Source organism: Triticum dicoccoides, chromosome 5B (assembly GCF_002162155.2).
Source record: "Triticum dicoccoides isolate Atlit2015 ecotype Zavitan chromosome 5B, WEW_v2.0, whole genome shotgun sequence".
In the NCBI taxonomy this organism is placed as follows: Eukaryota; Viridiplantae; Streptophyta; class Magnoliopsida; order Poales; family Poaceae; genus Triticum; species Triticum dicoccoides.
The window spans coordinates 649827139-649851704 of NC_041389.1; the positions used below are offsets into that span (position 1 = coordinate 649827139).

At 45.4% G+C, this 24566-nt stretch overlaps 1 protein-coding gene and 1 pseudogene across 1 annotated transcript; both read right to left on the reverse strand.

Moving 5' to 3' along the window:
* The window catches only part of LOC119310392, a 57317-nt pseudogene extending 35734 nt beyond the window's left edge, over window positions 1-21583 (reverse strand).
* Window positions 21584-23696: 2113 nt separating this feature from the next.
* On the reverse strand, window positions 23697-24268 carry LOC119310393 (60S ribosomal protein L7-3-like). Its single transcript, XM_037586159.1, has 2 exons — window positions 24131-24268; window positions 23697-24032 (listed from the first exon to the last, which is right to left on the reverse strand). The coding sequence occupies exons 1-2, from the start codon at window positions 24266-24268 to the stop codon at window positions 23817-23819; spliced, it is 354 nt and encodes a 117-aa protein (XP_037442056.1). The 3' UTR covers window positions 23697-23816.
* Between the last annotated feature and the right edge of the window lie 298 nt (window positions 24269-24566).

The window sequence follows — 24566 nt, forward strand, 5'->3', positions numbered from 1 at the left end:
GGAGGAGAGAGAGGAGACCGGAGGGGTGACGTGGCAGCCCCGGAGTGGCTGGGCGCGGCGGCGGGTTTTTGTCCGGCCGGACCGGACGTGTCCAGGGGCGCGGGGTGGAAGAAGGCTAGGGTTTCGCCCGAATTTTGGAGGGGGTGCACATATTTATAGGTAGAAGGAGCTAGGAGACTCCAAATGGGGAGAGGTTTTCGGCCACACGATCGTGATCGAACGACCGAGAGCATGGAGGGGTTAGGATGGGTTTTCGGCCGCTTTGGAGGGGTGTTGGGATGCAAGACAAAAGAGGCCTTTTACGGTTACCCGATTAACCGTAGGAGTATCAAACGGACTCCAAATGGCACCAAACTTGACAGGCGGTCTACCGGTGGTGTACCAAGGCCACTTGGCAAACCTCAGTCCATTCCGATAATGTTTAACACCCGCTCACAACAGGAGACAAAAGGGGGGACGCCGGAGGACATAGGAGTGCCGGATTGCAAAACGAACAACAGGGAAAATGCTCGGATGCATGAAACGAACACGTATGCAAAATGAGATGCACATGATGACATGATAAAATACAACACGCAAACAAATGACATGGCAATGATGACGAATAACTGGCAGACACCTGGCGCATCGAATCCGGGACGTTACAATATGGCCAATATCATATTGCTCCTTTGATCTCCATCTTCGGGGCACCATGATCATCTTCGTCACCGGCATGACACCATTGAAAGATCGTGGATGTCGCCTAGAGGGGGGTGAATAGGCGTTTTAAAATAATTACGGTCTAGGCTTGAACAAATGCGGAATAAACCTAGCGGTTAATTTGTCAAGCACAAAACATAAAACAACTAGGCTCACCTATGTGCACCAACAACTTATGCTAAGCAAGATAAGCAACTATGTGATAGCAAGATATATGACAAAGAACAATATGGCTATCACAAAGTAAAGTGCATAAGTAAAGGGGCTCGGGTAAGAGATAACCGAGGCACGCGGAGACGACGATGTATCCCGAAGTTCACACCCTTGCGGATGCTAATCTCCGTTTGGAGCGGTGTGGAGGCACAATGCTCCCCAAGAAGCCACTAGGGCCACCGTAATCTCCTCACGCCCTCGCACAATGCAAGATGCCGTGATTCCACTAAGGGACCCTTGAGGGCGGTCACCGAACCCATACAAATGGCGACCCTTGGGGGCGGTCACCGAACCCGTACACTTTGGCAACCCTTGGGGGCGGTCACCGGTACCCGTCAAATTGCTCGGGGCGATCTCCACAACCTAATTGGAGACCCCGACGCTTGCCCGGAGCTTTACACCACAATGATTGAGCTGCGAACACCACCAACCATCTAGGGCACCAAGGCACCCAAGAGGAACAAGCTCTAGGGTGCCCAAACACCCAAGAGTAATAAGCTTCTCAAACTTCACTTCCACGTATCACCGTGGAGAACTCAAACCGATGCACCAAATGCAATGGCAAGGGCACACGGAGTGCCCAAGTCCTTCTCTCCCAAATCCCACCAAAGCAACTAATGCTAGGGAGGAAAATGAGAGGAAGAACGAAAGAAGAACACGAAGAACTTCAAGATCTAGATCCAAGGGGTTCCCCTCACTTAGAGGAGAAAGTGATTGGTGGAAACGTGGATCTAGATCTCCTCTCTCTTTTCCCTCAAGAACTAGCAAGAATCCATGGAGGAATTGAGAGTTAGCAAGCTCAAAGAAGGTCAACAATGGGGGAAGAACACAAGCTCAAAGGATTTGGTTCATTGGGGAAGAAGACCCCCTTTTATAGGACCTCCCGATTCCAACCGTTATGTGCTCAGGTCGTGCACAAGCGGTACTACCGCTTGGAGGAGCGGTACTACCGCTTAGCACGGTCAAAACAGCCCAAACGAGAGAGAAAACACGAGATTTTGGTCCGGGTGGTACTACCGCTTAGGAGCCACGGTAGTACTGCTCCGGAGCGGTACTACCGCTCAGGAGCAGCGGTAGTACCGCTCTAGAGCGGTAGTAAAAAATTACATCCGCTCTAGTCGCGGTAGTACCGCTGCAGCCTTTACCAAAACAGCCACAACTTTTGCAAACGGACTCCGAATTCAACGAAACCAAGTTTGTTGGAAAGCTAACGACATGGGCTAACACAATATTGATAGAAATATCAAGAATAAGCAAATGAGAAAAGTCCCATAAGAAAATGGTGAGAACCCATCATCGGATAAGACCGGTAAAACCTCCAACACCGAAAACATCATAGAAGACGCATGCGAACTCCGTTTTCGATGAACTCAAGCTTGTCATCAAGATGACCATAAGCTCTAAGACTCACAAAGATAACCAAACAAGAACCAAGAAACATGATGCAAGGATGCAATGGTTTGAGCTCTCTACTAATGATACGATCAAGCTACCAACTTGAGAGCCCCCCTTGATAGTACGGCAAACGATCCTATAACTCGGTCTCCCAACTACCACCACAAGACCGGTAAAATAGAAAACCTATCAAGGGAAAACCTTTGCCTTGCACATGGTCCACTTGAGCTAGATGAAGACGATCTTGACTCCCTCAAGTTTGACCACCTTTCTTGATTGCGTTGACTCGATGAAGACTAGATGATTGCTCCCCCATAGTTCACTATGGGTGAGCCACTCTTCGGCACATCTTCATAAGTCCATTGACACCACAATAGATGGCAAGATTCAAGCACTTGATCTCTTCGTGATGCTCCACTTGAACTTGCACACAGCAATCTTGATGACGATCACCACTTGATGTCATCCTTTCCATGGGTTGTATGATATCTTCCTCTTGACGCAAGCCCATGGATACGTACCTAACCCCACATACAACTCTCACATAGACCATGGGTTAGTACATAAAGTGTAATGGACAATGTTTACCATACCATGGGATCACTTGATCCCTCTCGGTACATCTTCTATGCTTTGTGAGTTGATCAACTTGATTCACTCTTGACTTAGTCTTGATCAACCTTGAATCTTTGCAACTCTCTTCATTTGGATGATGTCTTGAAGATAAACATGAATGATCACACAACCTTCTTCTTCAAGACATGCTTGCAATAAGCTCAACACTCGCATGACCAATCTTTGTATAATTCCTTAATAGCACCTTGGTCAACTCAAAAACTCCTTGAAACTAACACATGGACTTCAAGAAAAGCCTATGGACAAATCCTTCAAATACAACTCAAGACAACCATTAGTCCATAGAGATTGTCATCAATTACCAAAACCAAACATGGGGGCACCGCATGTTCTTTCAATCTCCCCCATTTTGGTAATTGATGACAATCACGTTCAAGAGAGTTTATATAAGGAATTATGCATCACCATGCAATGCAACAACTAATAGTGCATGCGAATGAGATGCAAATGCTAAGGAACAAAAACAAAGCAAGAAGAGATAACTCTCTAAACTTCTCCACAAAACTCTCTGAAACTTCTCCCCCATTGGCATCGATTGCCAAAATGGGCAAAAAACTAAGAAGGCCAATATAAATTGTGGTCCTCCATAAATTGTGTATTTCTCAACAAGAGAGTGGAATGCAATACACATACCCAACTACCAATACTTGGAGGAAGACAAACTATATTGATGCCCAAAGAAGCAATAGAAAGATATGCCACAAAGACATAACAAAGAGAGACACAAGCAATCAGAAGATACCAATTGAAGCAAGCAATCAACGGATATCAATTGAACCAACTAGACCAATGATCCTACATGCCACAAGAATAAACATATAATGAAAAGCGCAAAGGAGTGTTCTAAAGAAACTAGAGAAGCTCCCCATGATTTGTGCACACGTAAGAATTTTTTGTATTTGAATACAAAGTGCACATAATAGGATCATAGCTCCCCCAAAATCAACAGAAACTCACATCTAGTGCAAGTGAGCATATAGGAAACAAAGCCTAGCGCTTGCAACAAGCACATGGTTGAGCAACATGTAAAAGAGGCAACTTAAGAATAGGCTCAACCAAAATGATGTGTGTGAGTCATGGCGAAGCACTTGAGAAGACTAAGATTAGGATGAGCATTAAGCATCAACATAGTCTTGAAAGAATGAGGCACACGGTGCAAGGCCTATCATTCCCACACACAACTGGCAAATGGGTTCACAAGCTTACTAATAAGCAAAAGAGAACCTATGCTTGTGACAACCCGTGGTGAAGATAGACGAGGGGAGGCTCATCAAGACGAGGGATACCAATTAAGATGGCAAAAACCTCGTAAAGATAAGCAAGAGGAAGATAATCTTCACCACACAAGAGTGCAACAAGATGCAACGATAGAGGACACGCACTCAAGGCAAAAGCTTTCATGGAGCCACCAAAGAAATAACATAAGAAAGACAAGGTGGACGTGAAAGAAAAGATATCAACTAGAGATGTAATTTCTCTCAAGTGTATAAGGCTCTATGTAGACGAAATCATGATGATATATATATACAAAGAATGATGTACACCCGAAATAGTTACAACACGAAGAAACAAGATATCCACAAGGAAGTCATAAATATACCAATAAGATATTTGCTTGAAAGCATAGCACTTGGCTAGATATGGTCTTATTGTATATAAATGAAGTCCAAACACACATCCATCAAAGGCATCACAACTAGCAACAAGAGATCATCGTTGGGATGCTTTGAGAAAGGAAACAAGTATCACAAGATATGAAATGAATATCATGCCAAGATGCAACCTACAAAAGGTTGAATGCAAGAGGAGAAAGCATGAATAGATACTTGTTACCGAGATATCATTGGAAGGATGTAGTAGATACCAATTGAAGGTAGATAGTAGTTCATTGATCATCCTTGCTTGACTCCAATATGCACATGGTGACAACACCTTCCTTGTGAGTGAGCCGAGCATTCAATGCATCTCCAAATGTTCCTAGAAGAACAACACAAACTAAACGGTACCCAAACTCATCGGGACCAAATAGTTAGAAACACCAATACATAGGACAAACTCCACATAAATATGTGCATATAGATATGAAAATGAATTTCATGCACATCTCATCCAAATTGAGACTAGGTGGAGTTTCCCCTATATATTGAGTCAACGAAAGAAAGCATGCCAAATAGAATACATGAAGTAAATATGCATGCTCAAAACTTTCAAGAACCGATACCAAAAGACAAAGAAATGCCAAGTGAAAAGGATACCAAATGGAGAAATCATCACTTGGAAGATATCATAAAGATACATCAAGGAATGAGATATCCATTGATACACACTAAATTAAAGATGTCAAACTCCCAAAGAGAGGATGGTTCCAAACAAACCAAGCTCCCAACAAAGTTTCATGATGGCACAAGGTACCAAAAGAAAACGGCTTGCCTTCCACCAACACACACTTGATAAGGATCACAAGAAGAGTGTTCTAAAGAAAATAGGATAGCTCCCCCACGAGTTATGCATTATAAAGAACTTGCTTTTGAATACAAAATGCACAAGGTGGGATCACCACTTTCACTATATCTAGAAAACACTAGACAAGAACAAGAAATTAACAAGATCCACAACTGGCATGGAAGGCAACGGGAGTTGACACAAACCTTGGCAAGAGAAAAGGCAAATAAAAACAAAAGCCAATGTAAAGATGATCAATTAAATTCTACCACACATAAGTGATTACCAATTATCAAAAGACAAGAAGTATTTGGAAATAATTCCCGGTGGTAGATAGCAAGGATATCCGACATCATCTTCACTCCAAACAAAAAGCAAATTGCAACTTGTAGAGCTAACATGCCACCTAGGAACAAGATAATTTACAATATCAATTATAGGTGACAATATCTCAAATGTACACATTTTCTAGGCTTGTAATATGCACATAGCATATTACTCCCCCATAATGTGATACCAATGAAGAAAACTTAACAAGAGGCAATAAGAGGATCCAACACATTTAGAATTTGAATTTCTCATGAGAGATATACCACCTAGCGACTAGATAATCTTGAAATATCAATACTAGATGGTATTACTCATGTGTGCACATTTATAGGATTGTGAGGTGCACAAAGCACACCACTCCCCCATAATGGATATTCCATTAATCTCTCACAAGAGCCAACTAAGAAATAAACAAGATGCACTAAGGCTCAACGAACGACACACAAGTACATGATGTGCAAACCAACATACACAAAGGCAATTTGGAGACACATCATATACAAACACATGCAAGGAACAAACCAAAACATGCAAAGGGGCAAGTAACTTTCAATGTAAACAATTTAAGTACAAGTTACCGCAAGGAGGCACATTGGATATAAGATAGAAACTTGACAACCCAATTGACTTGGCTTGAGACAACAAGAAATATGAAGTCCCCTTAATTCTTCATAATGTAGCCAAGTCTCCAATGACCTCCAACAACACCTATTGATCAAGTTTGGGCTTGTTGGTCCCCAACCAAGTTGGGTCCTAAGAGGTTAGTCACAATAGGTTTGGCTACCCAAATGGTTCTTTGCTTGACACCACTTTGAGTACCAACAAATTTGGCAAACACATTGCCAACCTTATCCTTACCAAGAGAATAGATATCATCAATAATAATTAGGTTGGATAAGTTACCACTAGTGCATGAAGAAGCGACGTGACCTTTCTCACGGCATAAGTAGCAACGTCTACTCTTCACTTTCTTCTCACTTGATTTCTCAATTTGAGAAGCATTAACTTGAGTCTTCTTGGGAAGAGGCCTTTCTTCAACTTGATGTTGAGCATGAGATTGAACTTGTGCCATCTTCCCTTGTTGCTTGACACTAATGGCCTTCTTATTCAATGGGCAAGATCTAACATGATGCCCTTCGACTTTGCACTTGAAGCAAACAATCTTGGTCGAATTCTTGACTTGTTCTTGCCCCTTCCTTTTGTTCATCTTGGACTTCTTCTTCTTATTGGAGTTGAATCCAAGTCCACCTTTGTCATTGGGGGATTTTTACACACTCAATATATTGTTGAGTGTGGATTTCCCTTGATGACTCTTTTCCAAGTCTTTCTTCAAAGAAGTGACTTGGGCCTTGAGCTCTTTGATTTCCTCTACATGGTTAGTCTCAACACAAATACTAGAGGAAGTATAAGCTTCATAGTTAGAGCAACAAGGCAAGGAAAGCAATTCATCACAAGATGTACCAACATTGTGAGTAGATGAATTACAAGGACTAGCACATGGCAACATACTATTTTGACTAGAAGTAGTGCTAGTATCCACATGAGGCTCACTAGATGCTACCTTAGCAAACATGGCCTCATGAGCTATCTTTAGCACACTATGGGATACTAGAAGATCATCATGAGAGCTTGAGAGCTTTTCATGAATTTCTTCCAATTTCCCATAATTGCTAGATAGCACCTCAAGTTGAGCCCGTAGCTGAACATTCTCCTTCAAAATGGATGCTTCACAAGTAATAGAATTAGTAGCACAAGCATCATCATTAACAACAAGAGGAGAAGGCAACTTGGCAAGCTCTTTTAAATAAGAAGCTTCAAGTTGGGCATGAGACTCGATGAGTTTGATGAGCTCACCCTTGATGACCCTTGAGCCATTTTTGAGGTGCTCAAAATCCTCAAGGAGTCTAGCATGAGAAACTTCAAGCTTAGCATTTTTAGTTTTGAAATCGTTGGCCACCTCAAAAGCTCTATCATGAGATTCCCTCACTCTAGATAATTCTAGAGCGAAAGTCTCCTCAAGAGATTCGGAGGTGGTTTGTTCATGTTCAAGAGCTTGAGATAGCTCCGCGATCTCATTTGCGTAATCACGCCCATGAGCTTCCATTTTCTCAATGGTGACCTCATGCTCCTCGAGATGAGATTCCAACTCCTCAATATATTTCTTGCCCTCAATGGCAATGGACATAATTTCCATGAAGTTGGAACGAGCAATTTTATTTTTAAGAAGAGCTTTAAAAATCATCTCCCCCTTAGTTTTTAAGGAGGCAACATTATCATTCTCTTCATCATTATCCTCATCATCATTAGCATCAACATCATCATCAAGAGACATATTGGGGTACAAAGTAGGAGATACCTTTGATGCCTTAGCCATAAGGCAAAAAGCAATAGATGATGATGTAGGATCCCTTGAGGCACCATTAAACACCACATCTTGTTCCATGGAGTGTTCGGTTTCCTCTACATTGTTAGCACAATAATTCGAGGAAATAGATGCATTTTTATCATGGCAACAAGACATAGCAAGCATATCATCATGCGATTTAGTCAAGCAATTTCTACATGATATGCAAGGACTATCAACACAAGCATGTGAAACATTTGGAGTGCTCGAAGTGTTAAAGCCCAAAGAAGGAGCATTGCAATAATATAGTGATGAAGGATCCTCCACAATAAGCATACTATCACCATTGCAATGACCAACACTACTCACCATATCATTACCTTGTGGCAAACCACATGTAGGTGAAGTAGAAGAAGTTGAGAAGACTATACGACCGGAGGTGGAGGGGGAACAATCATCCCCACAAATATTGGACACACCATATTTATCTTGAAGCTTTGTCCACAACTCATGAGCATCCCGAAACGGCATGAGTTGAAAAATAACTACATTACTCAAAGCATCAAAAAGCACATTAGAAGCTTGAGAATTGAGATAAGAGTTTTTCTCATCCTCTAAAGATAATCTTTGGAGATCCTTTGGAGGAGAAAAACCCATATCTACAATTCGCTCTAAATTTGGGTCCATGACCCTAAAGAGATTAAGCATGCGAATTACCCAAACATCAAACTTTGTGCCATCGAAACTAAGAGTGTCAGAGAATCCTAATCCCCTAGTTGACATCTTTATTCTCTAGGCGGTTAAGCCTAACAAAGAGAGACGAGGCTCTGATACCAATTGAAAGATCGTGGATGTTGCCTAGAGGGAGGGTGAATATGCGTTTTAAAATAATTATGGTTTAGGCTTGAACAAATGCGGAATAAACCTAGCGGTTAATTTGTCAAGCACAAAACCTAAAACAACTAGGCTCACCTATGTGAACCAACAACTTATGCTAAGCAAGATAAGCAACTATGTGATAGCAAGATATATGACAAAGAACAATATGGCTATCACAAAGTAAAGTGCATAAGTAAAGGGGCTCGGGTAAGAGATAACCGAGGCATGCGGAGACGACGATGTATCCCGAAGTTCACACCCTTGCGGATGCTAATCTCTGTTTGGAGCGGTGTGGAGGCACAATGCTCCCCAAGAAGTCACTAGGGCCACCGTAATCTCCTCACGCCCTCGCACAATGCAAGATGCCGTGATTCCACTAAGGGACCCTTGAGGGCGGTCACCGAACCCGTACAAATGGCGACCCTTGGGGGCGGTCACCGAACCCGTACACTTTGGCAACCCTTGGGGGCGGTCACCGGTACCCGTCAAATTGCTCGGGGCGATCTCCACAACCTAATTGGAGACCCCGACGCTTGCCCGGAGCTTTACACCACAATGATTGAGCTGCGAACACCACCAACCGTCTAGGCCACCAAGGCACCCAAGAGGAACAAGCTCTAGGGTGCCCAAACACCCAAGAGTAATAAGCTTCTCAAACTTCACTTCCACGTATCACCGTGGAGAACTCAAACCGATGCACCAAATGCAATGGCAAGGGCACACGGAGTGCCCAAGTCCTTCTCTCCCAAATCCCACCAAAGCAACTAATGCTAGGGAGGAAAATGAGAGGAAGAACGAAAGAAGAACACGAAGAACTCCAGGATCTAGATCCAAGGGGTTCCCCTCACTTAGAGGAGAAAGTGATTGGTGGAAACGTGGATCTAGATCTCCTCTCTTTTTTCCCTCAAGAGCTAGCAAGAATCCATGGAGGGATTGAGAGTTAGCAAGCTCGAAGAAGGTCAACAATGGGGGAAGAACATGAGCTCAAAGGATTTGGTTCATTGGGGAAGTAGAGCCCCTTTTATAGGACCTCCCGAATCCAACCGTTATGTGCTCAGGTCGTGCACAAGCGGTACTACCGCTTGGAGGAGCGGTACTACCGCTTAGCACAGTCAAAACAGCCCAAACGAGAGAGAAAACACGAGATTTTGGTCCGGGGCGGTACTACCTCTTAGGAGCCATGGTAGTACTGCTCTGGAGTGGTACTACCTCTCAGGAGCAGCGGTAGTACCGCTCTGGAGTGGTAGTAAAAAATTACATCTGCTCTAGTCGCGGTAGTACCGATGCAGCCTTTACCAAAACAGCCATAACTTTTGCAAACGGACTCCGAATTCAACGAAACCAAGTTTGTTGGAAAGCTAACGACATGGGCTAACACAATATTGATAGAAATATCAAGAATAAGCAAATGAGAAAATTCCCATAAGAAAATGGTGAGAACCCATCATCGGATAAGACCGGTAAAACCTCCAACACCGAAAACATCATAGAAGACGCATGCGAACTCCGTTTTCGATGAACTCAAGCTTGTCATCAAGATGACCATAAGCTCTAAGACTCACAAAGATAACCAAACAAGAACCAAGAAACATGATGCAAGGATGCAATGGTTTGAGCTCTCTACTAATGATACGATCAAGCTACCAACTTGAGAGCCCCCCTTGATAGTACGGCAAACGATCCTATAACTCGATCTCCCAACTACCACCGCAAGACCGGTAAAATAGAAAACCTATCAAGGGAAAACCTTTGCCTTGCACATGATCCACTTGAGCTAGATGAATACGATCTTGACTCCCTCAAGTTTGACCACCTTTCTTGATTGCGTTGACTCGATGAAGACTAGATGATTGCTTCCCCATAGTTCACTATGGGTGAGCCACTCTTCGGCACATCTTCACAAGTCCATTGACACCACAATGGATGGCAAGATTCAAGCACTTGATCTCTTCGTGATGCTCCACTTGAACTTGCACACGGCAATCTTGATGACGATCACCACTTGATGTCATCCTTTCCATGGGTTGTATGATATCTTCCTCTTGACGCAAGCCCATGGATACGTACCTAACCCCACATACAACTCTCACATAGACCATGGGTTAGTACATGAAGTGTAATGGACAATGTTTACCATACCATGGGATCACTTGATCCCTCTCAGTACATCTTCTACGCTTTGTGAGTTGATCAACTTGATTCACTCTTGACTTAGTCTTGATCAACCTTGAATCTTTGCAACTCTCTTCATTTGGATGATGTCTTGAAGATAAACATGAATGATCACACAACCTTCTTCTTCAAGACATGCTTGCAATAAGCTCAACACTCACATGACCAATCTTTGGATAATTCCTTAATAGCACCTTGGTCAACTCAAAAACTCCTTGAAACCAACACATGGACTTCAAGAAAAGCCTATGGACAAATCCTTCAAATACAACTCAAGACAACCATTAGTCCATAGAGATTGTCATCAATTACCAAAACCAAACATGGGGGCACCGCATGTTCTTTCAACCATGATCTCCATCATCATGATCTCCATCATCGTGTCTCCATGAAGTTGTTCGCCAACTATTACTTCTACTACTATGGCTAACGGCTTAGCAATAAAGTAAGGTAATTACATGGCTTTTATTCATTGACACGCAGGTCATACAATAATTAAGACAACTCCTATGGCTCCTGCCGGTTGTCATACTCATCGACATGCAAGTCATGATTCCTATTACAAGAACATGATCAATCTCATACATCACATATATATCATTCATCACAACCTTTTTGGCCATATCACATCACAAGGCATATGCTGCAAAAACAAGTTAGACGTCCTCTAATTTTTGTTGCATGTTTTTACGTGGCTGCAATAGGGTTCTAGCAAGAACGTTTCTTACCTACGTAAAACCACAACGTGATATGCCAATTTCTATTTACCCTTCATAAGGACCCTTTTCATCGAATCTGATCCGACTAAAGTGGGAGAGACTGACACCTGCTAGCCACCTTATGCAACTAGTGCATGTCAGTCGGTGGAACATGTCTCACGTAAGCGTACGTGTAAGGTCGGTCTGGGCCGCTTCATCCCACGATGACGCCGAAACAATATAAGACTAGTAGTGGCAAGAAAATTGACAACATCTACGCCCACAACAAGATTGTGTTCTACTCGTGCATAGAAACTACACATAAACCTGGCTCTTGATGCCACTGTTGGAGAACGTTGCAGAAAATAAAAAAATTCTACGCTTCACCAAGATCAATCTATGGAGTCATCTAGCAACGAGAGAGAGGAGTGCATCTACATACCCTTGTAGATCACGAGCGGAAGCGTTCAAGAGAACATGGTTGAGGGAGTCGTACTCGTCGTGATCCAAATCACCGAAGATCCTAGTGCTGAACGGACAGCACCTCCGCGTTCAACACACGTACGGTTGGGAAGACGTCTCCTCCTTCTTGATCCAGCAAGGGGGAAGGAGAGGTTGATGGAGATCCAGCAGCACAACGGCGTGGTGGTGGAAGTAGCGGCGATATCGGCAGGGCTTCACCAAGCTCAGCGAGAGGGAGAGGTGGTACGGGGGGAGAGGGAGGCGCCAGGGACTAGGGTGTGGCTGCCCTCCCTCCCTCATCTTTATATAGGGGCCCTAGGGGGTGCGCCGGCCCTCTAGAGATCCCATCTCAAGGGGGGGCGGCGGCCAAGGGGGTAACTTGCCCCCCAAGCCAAGTGGGGCGCCCCCCACCCCTAGGGTTTCCAACCCTAAGCGCAGGGGGAGGCCCAAGCGGGGCGCACCAGCCCACCAGGGGCTGGTTCCCTTCCCTCTTCAGCCCACGGGGCCCTCCGGGATAGGTGGCCCCATCCGGTGGACCCCCGGGACCCTTCCGGTGGTCCCGGTACAATACCGGTGACCCCCGAAACTTTCCCGGTGGCCGAAACTGGACTTCCTATATACAATTCTTCACCTCCGGACCATTCCGGAACTCCTCGTGACGTCTGGGATCTCATCTGGGACTCCGAATAACTTTCAGGTTACCGCATACTAATATCTCTACAACCCTAGCGTCACCGAACCTTAAGTGTGTAGACCCTACGGGTTCGGGAATCACGTAGACATGACCGAGACAGCTCTCCGGCCAATAACCAACAGCGGGATCTGGATACCCATGTTGGCTCCCACATGTTCCACAATGATCTCATCGAATGAACCACGATGTCAAGGATTCAAGTAATCCTGTATACAATTTCCTTTGTCAATCGGTACGTTACTTGCCCGAGATTTGATCGTCGGTATCCCAATACCTCGTTCAATCTCGTTACCGGCAAGTCACTTTACTCGTACCGTAATGCATGATCCCGTGACCAAACACTTAGTCACATTGAGCTCATTATGATGATGCATTACCGAGTGGGCCCAGAGATACCTCTCCGTCATACGGAGTGACAAATCCCAGTCTCGATCCGTGTCAACCCAACAGACACTTTCGGGGATACCTGTAGTATACCTTTATAGTCACCCAGTTACATTGTGACGTTTGGTACACCCAAAGCACTCCTACGGTATCCGGGAGTTACACGATCTCATGGTCTAAGGAAATGATACTTGACATTGGAAAAGCTCTAGCAAACGAACTACACGATCTTGTGCTATGCTTAGGATTGGGTCTTGTCCATCACATCATTCTCCTAATGATGTGATCTCGTTATCAATGACATCCAATGTCCATACTCAGGAAACCATGACTATATGTTGATCAATGAGCTAGTCAACTAGAGGCTTACTAGGGACATGTTGTGGTCTATATATTCACACATGTATTACGATTTTCGGATAACACAATTATAGCATGAATAACAGACAATTATCATGAACAAGGAAATATAATAATAATCATTTTATTATTGCCTCTAGGGCATATTTCCAACATAATGATGTCGCACACAAGTCAGCACATACGTGAGCTCCTGGACAAAAATTCCGGTATGGCTAGGTCCATCTATGGATCTAGGAAGCGCGCTTCGGCATAGGGTCAGAGCTACCAAAACGATCATGTTGATAGAACACAAGCCAGGAATTAGAACCGAACACAACAACCGTCAACAGCATGCCACGACAGGTCCAAATACAGGGGTGCCGCGCACCCCCTGTGCTTCACCGATGAGGTGCTGGACCATGAATTCCCAGAAGGATTTAAACCCATGAATATAGAGGCATATGACGAAATGACAGACCCTGGGGTCTGGATTGAGGATTTTATCCTTCACATTCATATGGCCCGTGGAGATGATCTCCACGCCACTAAATACCTACCCCTTAAGTTGAAAGGACCAGCTCGTCACTGGTTGAAAAGCCTCCCCGAAAACTCAATTGGAAGTTGGGAAGAACTTGAGGATGCTTTTAGGGCCAATTTTCAAGGGACCTACGTCCGACCTCCGGATGCAGACGACCTAAGTCACATAATTCAACAGCCCGGAGAGTCATCCTGAAAACTTTGGAACAGATTTCTTACTAAGAAGAATCAAATCGTCGACTGCCCGGATGCCGCAGCCTTAGCGGCCTTCAAGCACAGTGTCCGGGACGAATGGCTTGCCAGGCACCTTGGCCAGGAAAAGCCAAGGACAATGGCAGCCTTAACAAGCCTCATGACCCGCTTTTGGGTGGGCGAGGACAGTTGGCTAGCCCGTAGTGGCACCAGCGACCCAGGCACATCTGAAGTCAGAGACGGCAACGGGAAGTTGTGGCGCAATAAAAACAAGCGTCGAAACAATGAAAACAGCCCAGATAACACGACGGTAAACACCGGATTCAGGGGCTCTCGACCCGGTCAACAGAAGAAGCCATTTAAAGGTAACATAGAAGGACCGTCCAGCCTAAATAAGATTCTGGACAAATTATGTCAGATTCATGGCACCTCCAAAAAACCTGCAAATCACACCCACAGAGAGTGCTGGGTTGTCAAGCAGGTCGGCAAGCTAAATGTCGAACACAAGGGGAGGGAGATGCCAAGTGAGGACGAGGATGAGCCCCGCCAGCCGAACACTAGGGGACAGAAAAAATTCCCACCAGAAGTCAAAGCAGTGAATATGACTTACGCAACTCATGTTCCAAAGAGAAGGCGCAAACGCGCACTCCAAGACGTATACGCTGTGGAGCCCGTCGCCCCCAAATTCAATCCCTGGTCGGCCTGCCCAATCACTTTTGATCGCACGGATCATCCGACTAGTATCCGGCACGGTGGATCCGCCGCCTTGGTGCTCGACCCAATAATCGACGGATACCATCTCACTCGAGTCCTTATGGACGGCGGCAGCAGTCTTAACCTGATATATTAGGACACTATCTGCAAAATGGGGATAGACCCGTCAAGAATCAGTCAAAGCAACACTACCTTTAAAGGAGTGATACCAGGCGTCGAAGCCCGCTGGACAGGCTCTCTAGTACTAGAGGTTGTATTTGGATCTCTCGACAACTTCATAAGCGAAGAACTAATCTTCGACATCGCTCCATTCCGAAGTGGCTATCACGCACTACTCGGAAGAACGGCCTTCACCCGTTTTAATGCAGTACCGCACTACGCCTATCTTAAACTTAAGATGCCCGGTCCACGTGGTGTCATCACAGTTAGCGGAAATACAGAGCGTTCCTTATGTGCGGAAGAATATGTTGCGGCTATAGCAGCCGAACATTGAGCGGTCCCTCCAACCAAATAAATGGTCGGTCTTCAAGACCACGGACACGGTTGGACGAGTCCGGTGCTCCACTAAATGCAACAGCCCCGCTGGGATATCCCCATAAATGGTGCTAGGGGCTGCTCGCAAACAAAAAAAAAGAGGCCCATAGTTGGGCCCGACCTTATCAATACAATAACATATTGCATTTTCATGGTTCATTCAGATTAATGAACCCCTCGCACGAAGTCTTTCACCTGGGTTTTTCCTTTTTACAGATGATCATCGTGCTACACCCTTCCAGGATACGGCACAACGGAGATAAAGGCGCAGACGTGTAGCAGGGCCCCGCTCAAAGGTTTCTCTTTAGATTAAGACCCTACGTAAACCTTTTTTAATGTCTCATGTTGCTTCTTCCCCTCCGGAAACTTGACACAATTGAGAGGGATACTGGCGTTTTTCGGCATTTTTGTCACACCAGACTAATGCACATACCTGGAAACTCAGGGCTTATTATCGAGGGTGTTATTCAGCCCAGTATATGTTGTAAAGTCCGAATACCTTAGGGAGTGTTCGGCATCGCGAGTTTGCCCTTATATGCATCAGCTCCGAATCATGTCTTTGGTCAAATGTTGGGTTTGCCCGGCTCCCGTGTTTTGCTACCTTACGTTCCGCTCTATCGGCTAAGGCGGCACCGGGAGAACTACTGCGATTGTGCCCTGGTTCATCTGGATGAGCACCTCAGTAGAGAAAGCCGAAAACTGACTGTCATGATACAGCACGAGACTGGTCAACCACTCGATGACAAAGCGTAATCTTCACGATTCCTCCGCATTAACGAAGGACCGGTTTCCCGGTCATGTACGTACGCGCACCACCTTCGGATGAACGCGGAAGTACCAGGGGCTATATAGTAGCCCCACCGTCAAACTCCTATGGCTAAGTGAAAGTGTTAAAGCTATATAGTCTGATTGCCTGGTTCACCGCGCTACCACCTCCTTAACGGACCAAGACGTTGGATCAAGTGTGACTACACGTTTTCTCGAACACCCCCGCATTATATGCGTGGGGGCTGAAGCAGACGACTGCTAAGTTGCAGGTTATATACATACATAAACGGCCGCACAGGAGGCACTACAATACTTTCCGGCAAAAGTATAAACACAACCTTTATAATCAAAATAGCATTGTCTTTACAATTGAGACACATGTCACTCGAACATGGCACTGTTCGAGCACTGAGACTCTATTAAACAGGCGCCTTCTAAGATTTCTTCAAAATAGTGCTCCCCGGGTTCTGGCCTTCCGCCGCACCCCGGGTTGCAATAGCGGTGGTCTCCATCCCAGCCCAGTATGTTTTAACACGGACAAGAGCCATCCGCACACCCTCTATGCACGCCGACCTCTTCACAGCATCGATATGCGACATAGCACCAAGGAATTGTTGCACTAATCCAAAATAGTTGTCCGGCCTTGGTCCACGTGGCCAAATATGATCCACTACAGACCTCATAGCAAGCCCGAACAACCTGTGGAGTTCGGCCCATGCAGCCATCCTTTCATTCAACGGCAGCGGACGCGTCGGGGCACTGAACTGCGACCAGAATAACCTTTCTGTCTAATGGTCTTTCCGATCTTTGTAAAACGCAGTCGCATCAGCAGCACTCTTGGCCAGGTCTGCATACGTGTCTGCAGCACTTCACAACTGATCTAGAGGGGCATACTTCGGATCTCCAAACTTCATCCGCAACAAAAAGGGCCTCCCAGCCGTGATATCTCCGGCTTCACGAAGCTCCTCCCTTATCCCTCTCATTTCAGAGCGGGTTTCCTTGGCTGCCTCTAGGGCCTTCTTCAGATCGGCCGCTCTCGCTTGGTTGTCCCTTTCAAGGAGCTCATAGCGGTCGGCGGCATCTTTCAGCTCAACAGCCATCTCAGCTATCCTTTCCTCGCTCTGGTGATGAGCAGCCTGTTCGGCTCTCAACTCTTTGACCGCCTTCAGGGCGGCCACATCACTTATCCGAGCTTGTTCCTTGGCTCGGGCAAGCTCCGTCCAAAGGGTCTCTACGGCAGCAGCTCCATCTGCAGTCACAATATATTATAAGATACTAGCATAATGCTCCTCTTACAATTTACTGACAAGCCGAACATACATACCCTGGGCCTCGTCAAGCCGCTTGTTAACAAGCGCGATGTCGGCATCCACCACGTCCAGCTGCCACTTCAGTTCGGCAAAATCAGCAGTCCGGTCAGCAGCCGGACAATCAGCCGCCTGCACATAAAAAGCAGCGCGATTATTACCTGAGATTACGATCCTCTGTTTGCCACCTCTAGATGGCAACCAGAGTCTCAGGGGCTACTATCTATACAGAGCACACCTAGCATGTGCGGTACCGTCAGAAATACATATATTATTTTGCGTACCTCAAAGCCGCCCAGCAGACTTGTAAAAGTTGCATTCAATCCGCTTTTGGCAGACGAAATCCTCTCAATCACCGTACCCATTAAGGTACGATGTGTCTACGAGATGGCCGCTCGCTCCAGGAGACCCATCAGTGTGTCCGGCTGTATGTCGGACAATTCCGGAATCTTTCTATCGCTCTCCTTGGGAGCCGGATAATCCAAACTTCGGGCAGCCGAAGTGTCAACTTCTGGCCTCGGCGGATCAGGAGAAACCCTCCGTGACAACACCTCGGGGTCATCCGCCCCATGTGACGGGGAGGCAGGGGGAGGCGTTTCCCCTCCATCATCTCCGGAAGAAGACCCCCCCAAAGACGAACTCTGTGGAGAAGGGCTACAAGCCGGACTGCAACAAATATGTTTCGGTTATTATCCTTAGAGACAGAACGGGATAAATTTACCAAAGTACCTTTTTACTTACGGCTCGGTGGAGGGTTGGCCCCCTTGCGGGCGCTGTGCGGTAAGGACGCCCTCTGGGGCAGGGCCCCTTGGCGAGGGTTTCTTCCCTTGTTTGGAAGCCTCTGTTTCCAAGTCTTCAGAGGCGGCCCTTTTCTTACCTTGAGGAGAGGGGATTTTAGATTCCCCTCCCCGATTATCCTCCTTCGTGGAGGCACTTACTCCCCCAATTTGGATGTGTAAAATATGAGGCCCACCTGTGGCTTCTCCATTCCTCCCCTCGTCTTCTCTTGATGGCACCTGATACGGCGCGCGCTCAAGTATCCTGGTCAACAAAGGATCCAGCGAGCCTTCAGGAAAAGGGGCCGAACACCTAATCCTCTCCACCTTCCTTATCCGGTCCCGGCGGAGAGCAATTTTTCAGAATGTTGTTATAGAAAACATAAAGGACGATGTGTTCAGTAGCGGGATTACTTACTTGGGTATCCGGACGGTTGCAGTTGAGACCCACGTCCTCGGTGGTATCCGGACACTTTATTCGTGATCCGAAGAAAGACCCATACATCTCTTTGAGCGTCATGCCAAAGAATTGTTGAACGGTTTGCGGTCCTTCTGGGTTGAACTACCACATATGGAGATGTCGACGTTGGCAGGGCAGGACCGACGAACCAGCATTACTTGCATTATCGTGACGAGACTGACATCCTTCTTGAGAAGGTCTCGGATGCGGCTTTGCTGTGTCAGCATGTCATTAACTGGCCCCCAGTCCAGCCCCTTGTTGACCCATGACGCCAGCTGCGACGGAGGGCCCGAGTGGAACGCTGGAGCGGCCGCCCACTTTGTACCTCGGGGAGCTGTGATATAAAACCACTCCCATTGCCATAAGTCGGGAGTTTCCGTGAAGGAACCCTTTGGCCACGGGGCATCGGTGCCTTTGCTTATTATAGCGCCTCTGCACTCTGCATGACGCCCGTCGATCACCTTCGGCCTCACATTGAAAGTCTTGAGCCATAGGCCGAAGTGGGGGGTGATGCGGAGGAAGGCTTCACACACGACGATAAATGATGAGATGTGAAGGATGGAATCCGGAGCTAGATCATGGAAATCTAGCCCGTAATAGAACATAAGCCCCCTCACGAAGGGATCAAGACTAAAACCTAGCCCTCGGAGGAAGTGGGAAATAAATATGACACTCTCGTTGGGTTCGGGAGTGGGGATGACCTGCCCTTGAGCAGGTAGCCTGTGCGGGATTTCGGCGGTGAGATACCTGGCCTCCCTAAGCTTCTTGATGTCCTCCTCTGTGACAAAGGAGGCCATCCACCGGCCTTGAAGGTTGGATCTGGACATGGTTGAAGGTTCGAAGTGTCTAGCTTGAGCCTTGGGTGTTGGAACTCGAGGTGCGGGAGGGGGAGGATCGAGCGTGGGAAGAAAAGGACAGGCCTTGGCCCCCTTATAAAGAGGACGAATATCAAGCGTCCCCCGCGTGACCGTTTGGGACTTGCCTAAAATCGAGGAGTCATATTAAATAAAACACGGTTGGGTTACCCACACCTGTATTGACGAGAACCCCGTGATAAGGGGGGCATGATCTCTGCTTCGACAAGACGTGTCAATAAAACCGCCTCGTAGTGGCTGGTTATGAAAAATGGTTCGAATAAAGACCGGACCGCGGCGTGATGTCAGCAGATCAGATCTGTGGAATATTGTACTCTCTACGGTGGTATGTGGAATTTGTTTTGCAGAGCCGAACACGATTCTCGTGTTCAAAATCTTCTATGGAGTATTCGGAGAAGGAACCCGCCTTGCAATGCCAAAGACAATCTGCGCGTCAGACTCATCGTCATTGAAGCCTGGTTCAGGAGCTACTGAGGGAGTCCTGGATTAAGGGGTCCTCGGACAGCCGGACTATATACTTTGGTCGGACTGTTGGACTATGAAGATACAAGATTGAAGATTTTGTCCTGTGTCCGGATGGGACTCTCCTTTGCGTGGAAGGCAAGCCTGGCAATTCGGATATGTAGATCTCCTTCTCTGTAACCGACTCTGTGTAACCCCTAGCCCCCTCCGGTGTCTATATAAACCGGAGGGTTTAGTCCGTAGGACAAGAACAATCATAATCATAGGGTAGCTTCTAGGGTTTAGCCTCTACGATCTCGTGGTAGATCAACTCTTGTAATACTCATATCATCAAGATCAATCAAGCAGGAAGTAGGGTATTACCTCCATCGAGAGGGCCCGAACGTGGGTAAAACATCGTGTCCCCTGCCTCCTGTTACCATTAGCCTTAGACGCACAGTTCGGGACCCCCTACCCGAGATCCGCCGGTTTTGACACCGACAGTTACAGTAATGTAAGAGCCATATGAGAGCAATCAACTGCTCACCTCCTTGATGACCTTGTTGTTGGTCAGATGGATCCTTTACTTGTTGAGATTTGCATAACCTATCTTCTAGATCAAGCAGTGGCGAGCGTGTTTTTGCAACTTTGTGTTGCTTTTGATCCCATGTGTGGGGTGTTCATCGGACTGGCTGAGCAATCAACGGATACACTGATGCACGAGCTATCCCAGATGCACTAGATACGATTTCCTAGATCAACTCCTCACGCTCTTTAGGTTTGGGCACCTGCAAATATAATGATTCTGTTTGTTTAATTAGCTACAAACGAAACATCACAAACTTTTAAAGTACCACCCCCCCCCCCCAAAAAAAATCCTTGACTAGTTGACGACGGAAGTACAAACATTCATCACATATAACTTGTTGTAAAGATAATTAGCTTAACAAATGCAAGGGTTGATTCATAAAGAGTATTAGTTTCAGACTACACTACCCACAAAGTGTTAAACTTCCAGCCTCCAAAAATGGATAAAAATATATCTAATCAAAGTTGGATAATGATAACATCAGTTCAATCATTAAATATTGAAGGCATGTATCATGTACCAACACAATAAAAAATATACACTTGTAACATGCCCATATGCAACATATGGCTTGACCCTGCGGATGATGATTGTGGCTTTGTTAGCCTTCAAGAACACTGCGAACGGAGCGTAGATCAGATGGTTAGATTTCGTGCAGTGGAACCAGCCACCAGGATTCAAGTCCTATACTTGACATTGGTGCTCGCATTTTCTTGGATTTATTCCAGGCTTTTCCGTGATGTTTGTTCAATGGGAGGAGATGTTCTTGTCGACTATGAGACGCTTGTGGTGACTTCGTCAATCTCAAAATGTTGTTCCGGTTTAGTATCTCAGAGATCCTCATAGGGGTAGGTTGTGTGTGTGTGTGTGTTTATAGGGATGAGTGTATGTGAGTTTCTGCGATTCTATTGTTACAAAAAAAACTTCAAGAACATCCATTTAATATCTGCCCAACCAAACGTGGATTGTCTTCAAATCGGACTTCCGTCAAATTGATTTTGTTGTGTTATTTTCCTCTTTTTTAGACTACGCCAGTTGCAAATTCCTTTCTATGTCTTTTCTGGGTTGTGTGCACCGCAATGTAGAGGCCAATTATGAACCTTTTCACTTGTATTGCCCTCATGCGTGTTTTTTTGTCATAAAAACTTCCTTTATTGAAAGAAAAAAATGTGGCCATAAATATACATTGCAGTCCTCACATTTTAGTCATCTGGGGAGAATGGGATATGCTTATCATAAACTTATCGCACTTGCGTACTTAAGCTTGAGTCGGTGTATCTTTTTAAGCCAATGGAACGATCTAACTTTGTCATAAATTGTGCCCTCACCAAACCTATTTCCCATCGTTCTACAGAACTGATGTCCGCGGTAGCTTCCAAGCAAGAACATTCTATCTAATTTCATACTTGGTTTTTGGCTTCTTTCGATCTATCATGTTTGGCCTAAGATCATAACTTTAATTCTGATTATTAATATTATAATATAGCTATCGACCGGCTAGTGTTTCTAACTCTAGTTCTACGTACTAATCTTAATCTCCCCAGCAGATAAACAAAAACATCTGGTCATTAGTTTGTTTTTCTTGCAAAGAACACGGACATAAATCTCTACGAAATTGCACAACCATAGATCATTGAAGACTTCTATGCGTGAGAGCTAATTTTTAAAATTTCTAGAGGGAACAAATATTTGAATTAGACGAAAGAAAATATTATGCAGATTGGTAATCAGGCTTCATTAGATGTTTAAGTTATTTAGAACATTTTTAAAATAAAAGAAATCGCACAACAATCGTTCATTGCCGAAATTCAGTTTCTTATAGCATCTACAGCCGAACGCCCCAAACCCGTGAACAGATGCAAAAGCCGGTACCAATCGGAGATTTAGGAATTGACATCAACAATCATCTCGTGATCTAGAAAGCGATCTTGATGGATTGCCCAAGAATGTTCGGACTGACAGTATGTGTAGCCGCAACTCCGTCGAAGACATTGATAGTGCAAGCTTTGTTGTGTATAGGAGAAGGAGTTCTCGTTGGCATCACACGGCACGAAGATTGAATGTATTTCCCCATACCTCCTAATCCGATTATGCTCATCGGCTGGATGTTGTGTGACCTCTGGTTGTTCTAATACTAGCCAACAAATCATCCTCGTTTTTAGAGGATTTGAGTGGGGATGAGGAGTCATATATATAGTCTCGGTAGTGTATACATGTACTGTTGCCACAGCGAACGTGCACATGCTTCATCAATCCCCCCTTAGGTACGGACATTGTTTGCTGGAAGCATGAATCGTTTGCCTCTTACCACTCGGGTACGGGGACAGAGGGGCTTTGCACTCTAATTTACTCCCACTGTTCCTAATATTACTTAAAGAAATATAAGTTATCTAAACGAGAGAGTACTAGTCTTTTTAGAGATTTCAATATGGACTATATACGGATCAAAATGAGTGAATCTCCACTCTAAACTATACCTATATATGTAGTTCATATTGAAATATCTAGAAAAACTTATATTTACACCCTAAATTATGCCTATATATATGTAGTCCATATTGAAATCTCTGAAAAGACTTATATTTAGACATGGAGGGAGTACTTTGTAAATCAGTTTGTTTGTGCGTTAAGACCTGTGATGGGGATTGAGCTGAATCAACCGAAATACAATGTGTTCACCGGCAATAAGAAAAACCGAGACTTTGCAAAGCCCGCATCCTAGGCTGACAACAACGAGAAACATATTCTCAGCACATAGCAGAAGATTAAATACATCTCATAACATCCACATACAGAGTCAGACAGATTCATCCAAACATGCATATCATGGTTCCGAAATATCAAAACTGCATCCACCATCCACTTCCTAATGTAAAGCAGGCTTAACAAACAAAACATCTTCCGAATACAAGGGATCATCGATCATCAACCTAGTTCATCCTCCTGACGAGCTGGTTGATGTAGTTCTCGCGGTTGCCAGCGTCACCGCCCTCGACGTAGTGGTTCCTCTTCTTCTTGAGGCCTCCCAGCGGCGCCTTCAGCTTGAATGGCCACAGGTAGTTGTTGGCCTCCTTGAAGTGAAGGCCAACGGTCAGGATCTCGTGGACAAGGTCCTTAATGCAGATGATGTTGTGCTTTCCAAGACCCTGACAATTATTAGACAACCAAAATTGTCAGAATCACACCAAAGTTGCATTTGGAGATGCAAAGTAAAGAGCCATATGTTGGGCAATCGACTGCTCACCTCCTTAGTGACCTTGTTATTGGTTAGAGGAATCCTTTGCTTGTTGAGCTTTCCATAGCCTCTCTTGTAGATCAAATCCCTCACGATCTTGAAGTTCGGGTACCTATTATATCCGTTTAGCTCTAGTGCCCATGCCATGAGGTCCTCAAGTTGTCGCTATGACGCGGAGTACGAAAAATTGCTTCAACATCGAGGGGAAGAAAAGCCTGGTGCGGGAGTGGTATATCCCTGCCGTGTTTGTCATCCATGAACCCAAAGACTCTCCGATGGAGGCATCTTCCCCGAGGAATAACGGGTTTAGCCGAGAAGCAAGGAGGGATCCATGTATATTGCACCAAATCCGGAATTTATGTCCAGCCAATATGCCAAATCGGCCCTTACTGGAGAAGATCGAATCCTTGCTGACCTTGTGTGTGCCTCTTCAAAAATGGTGTGA

Bases quoted from the DNA above. Each gene is read 5' to 3' on its own strand.
- LOC119310393 (XM_037586159.1), bottom strand. From the start codon at position 24,268: ATGGCATGGGCACTAGAGCTAAACGGATATAATAGGTACCCGAACTTC. The intron at 24,033-24,130 runs GTGAGCAGTCGA...AATAATTGTCAG, and splicing joins ATAACAAGGTCACTAAGGAG to GGTCTTGGAAAGCACAACAT.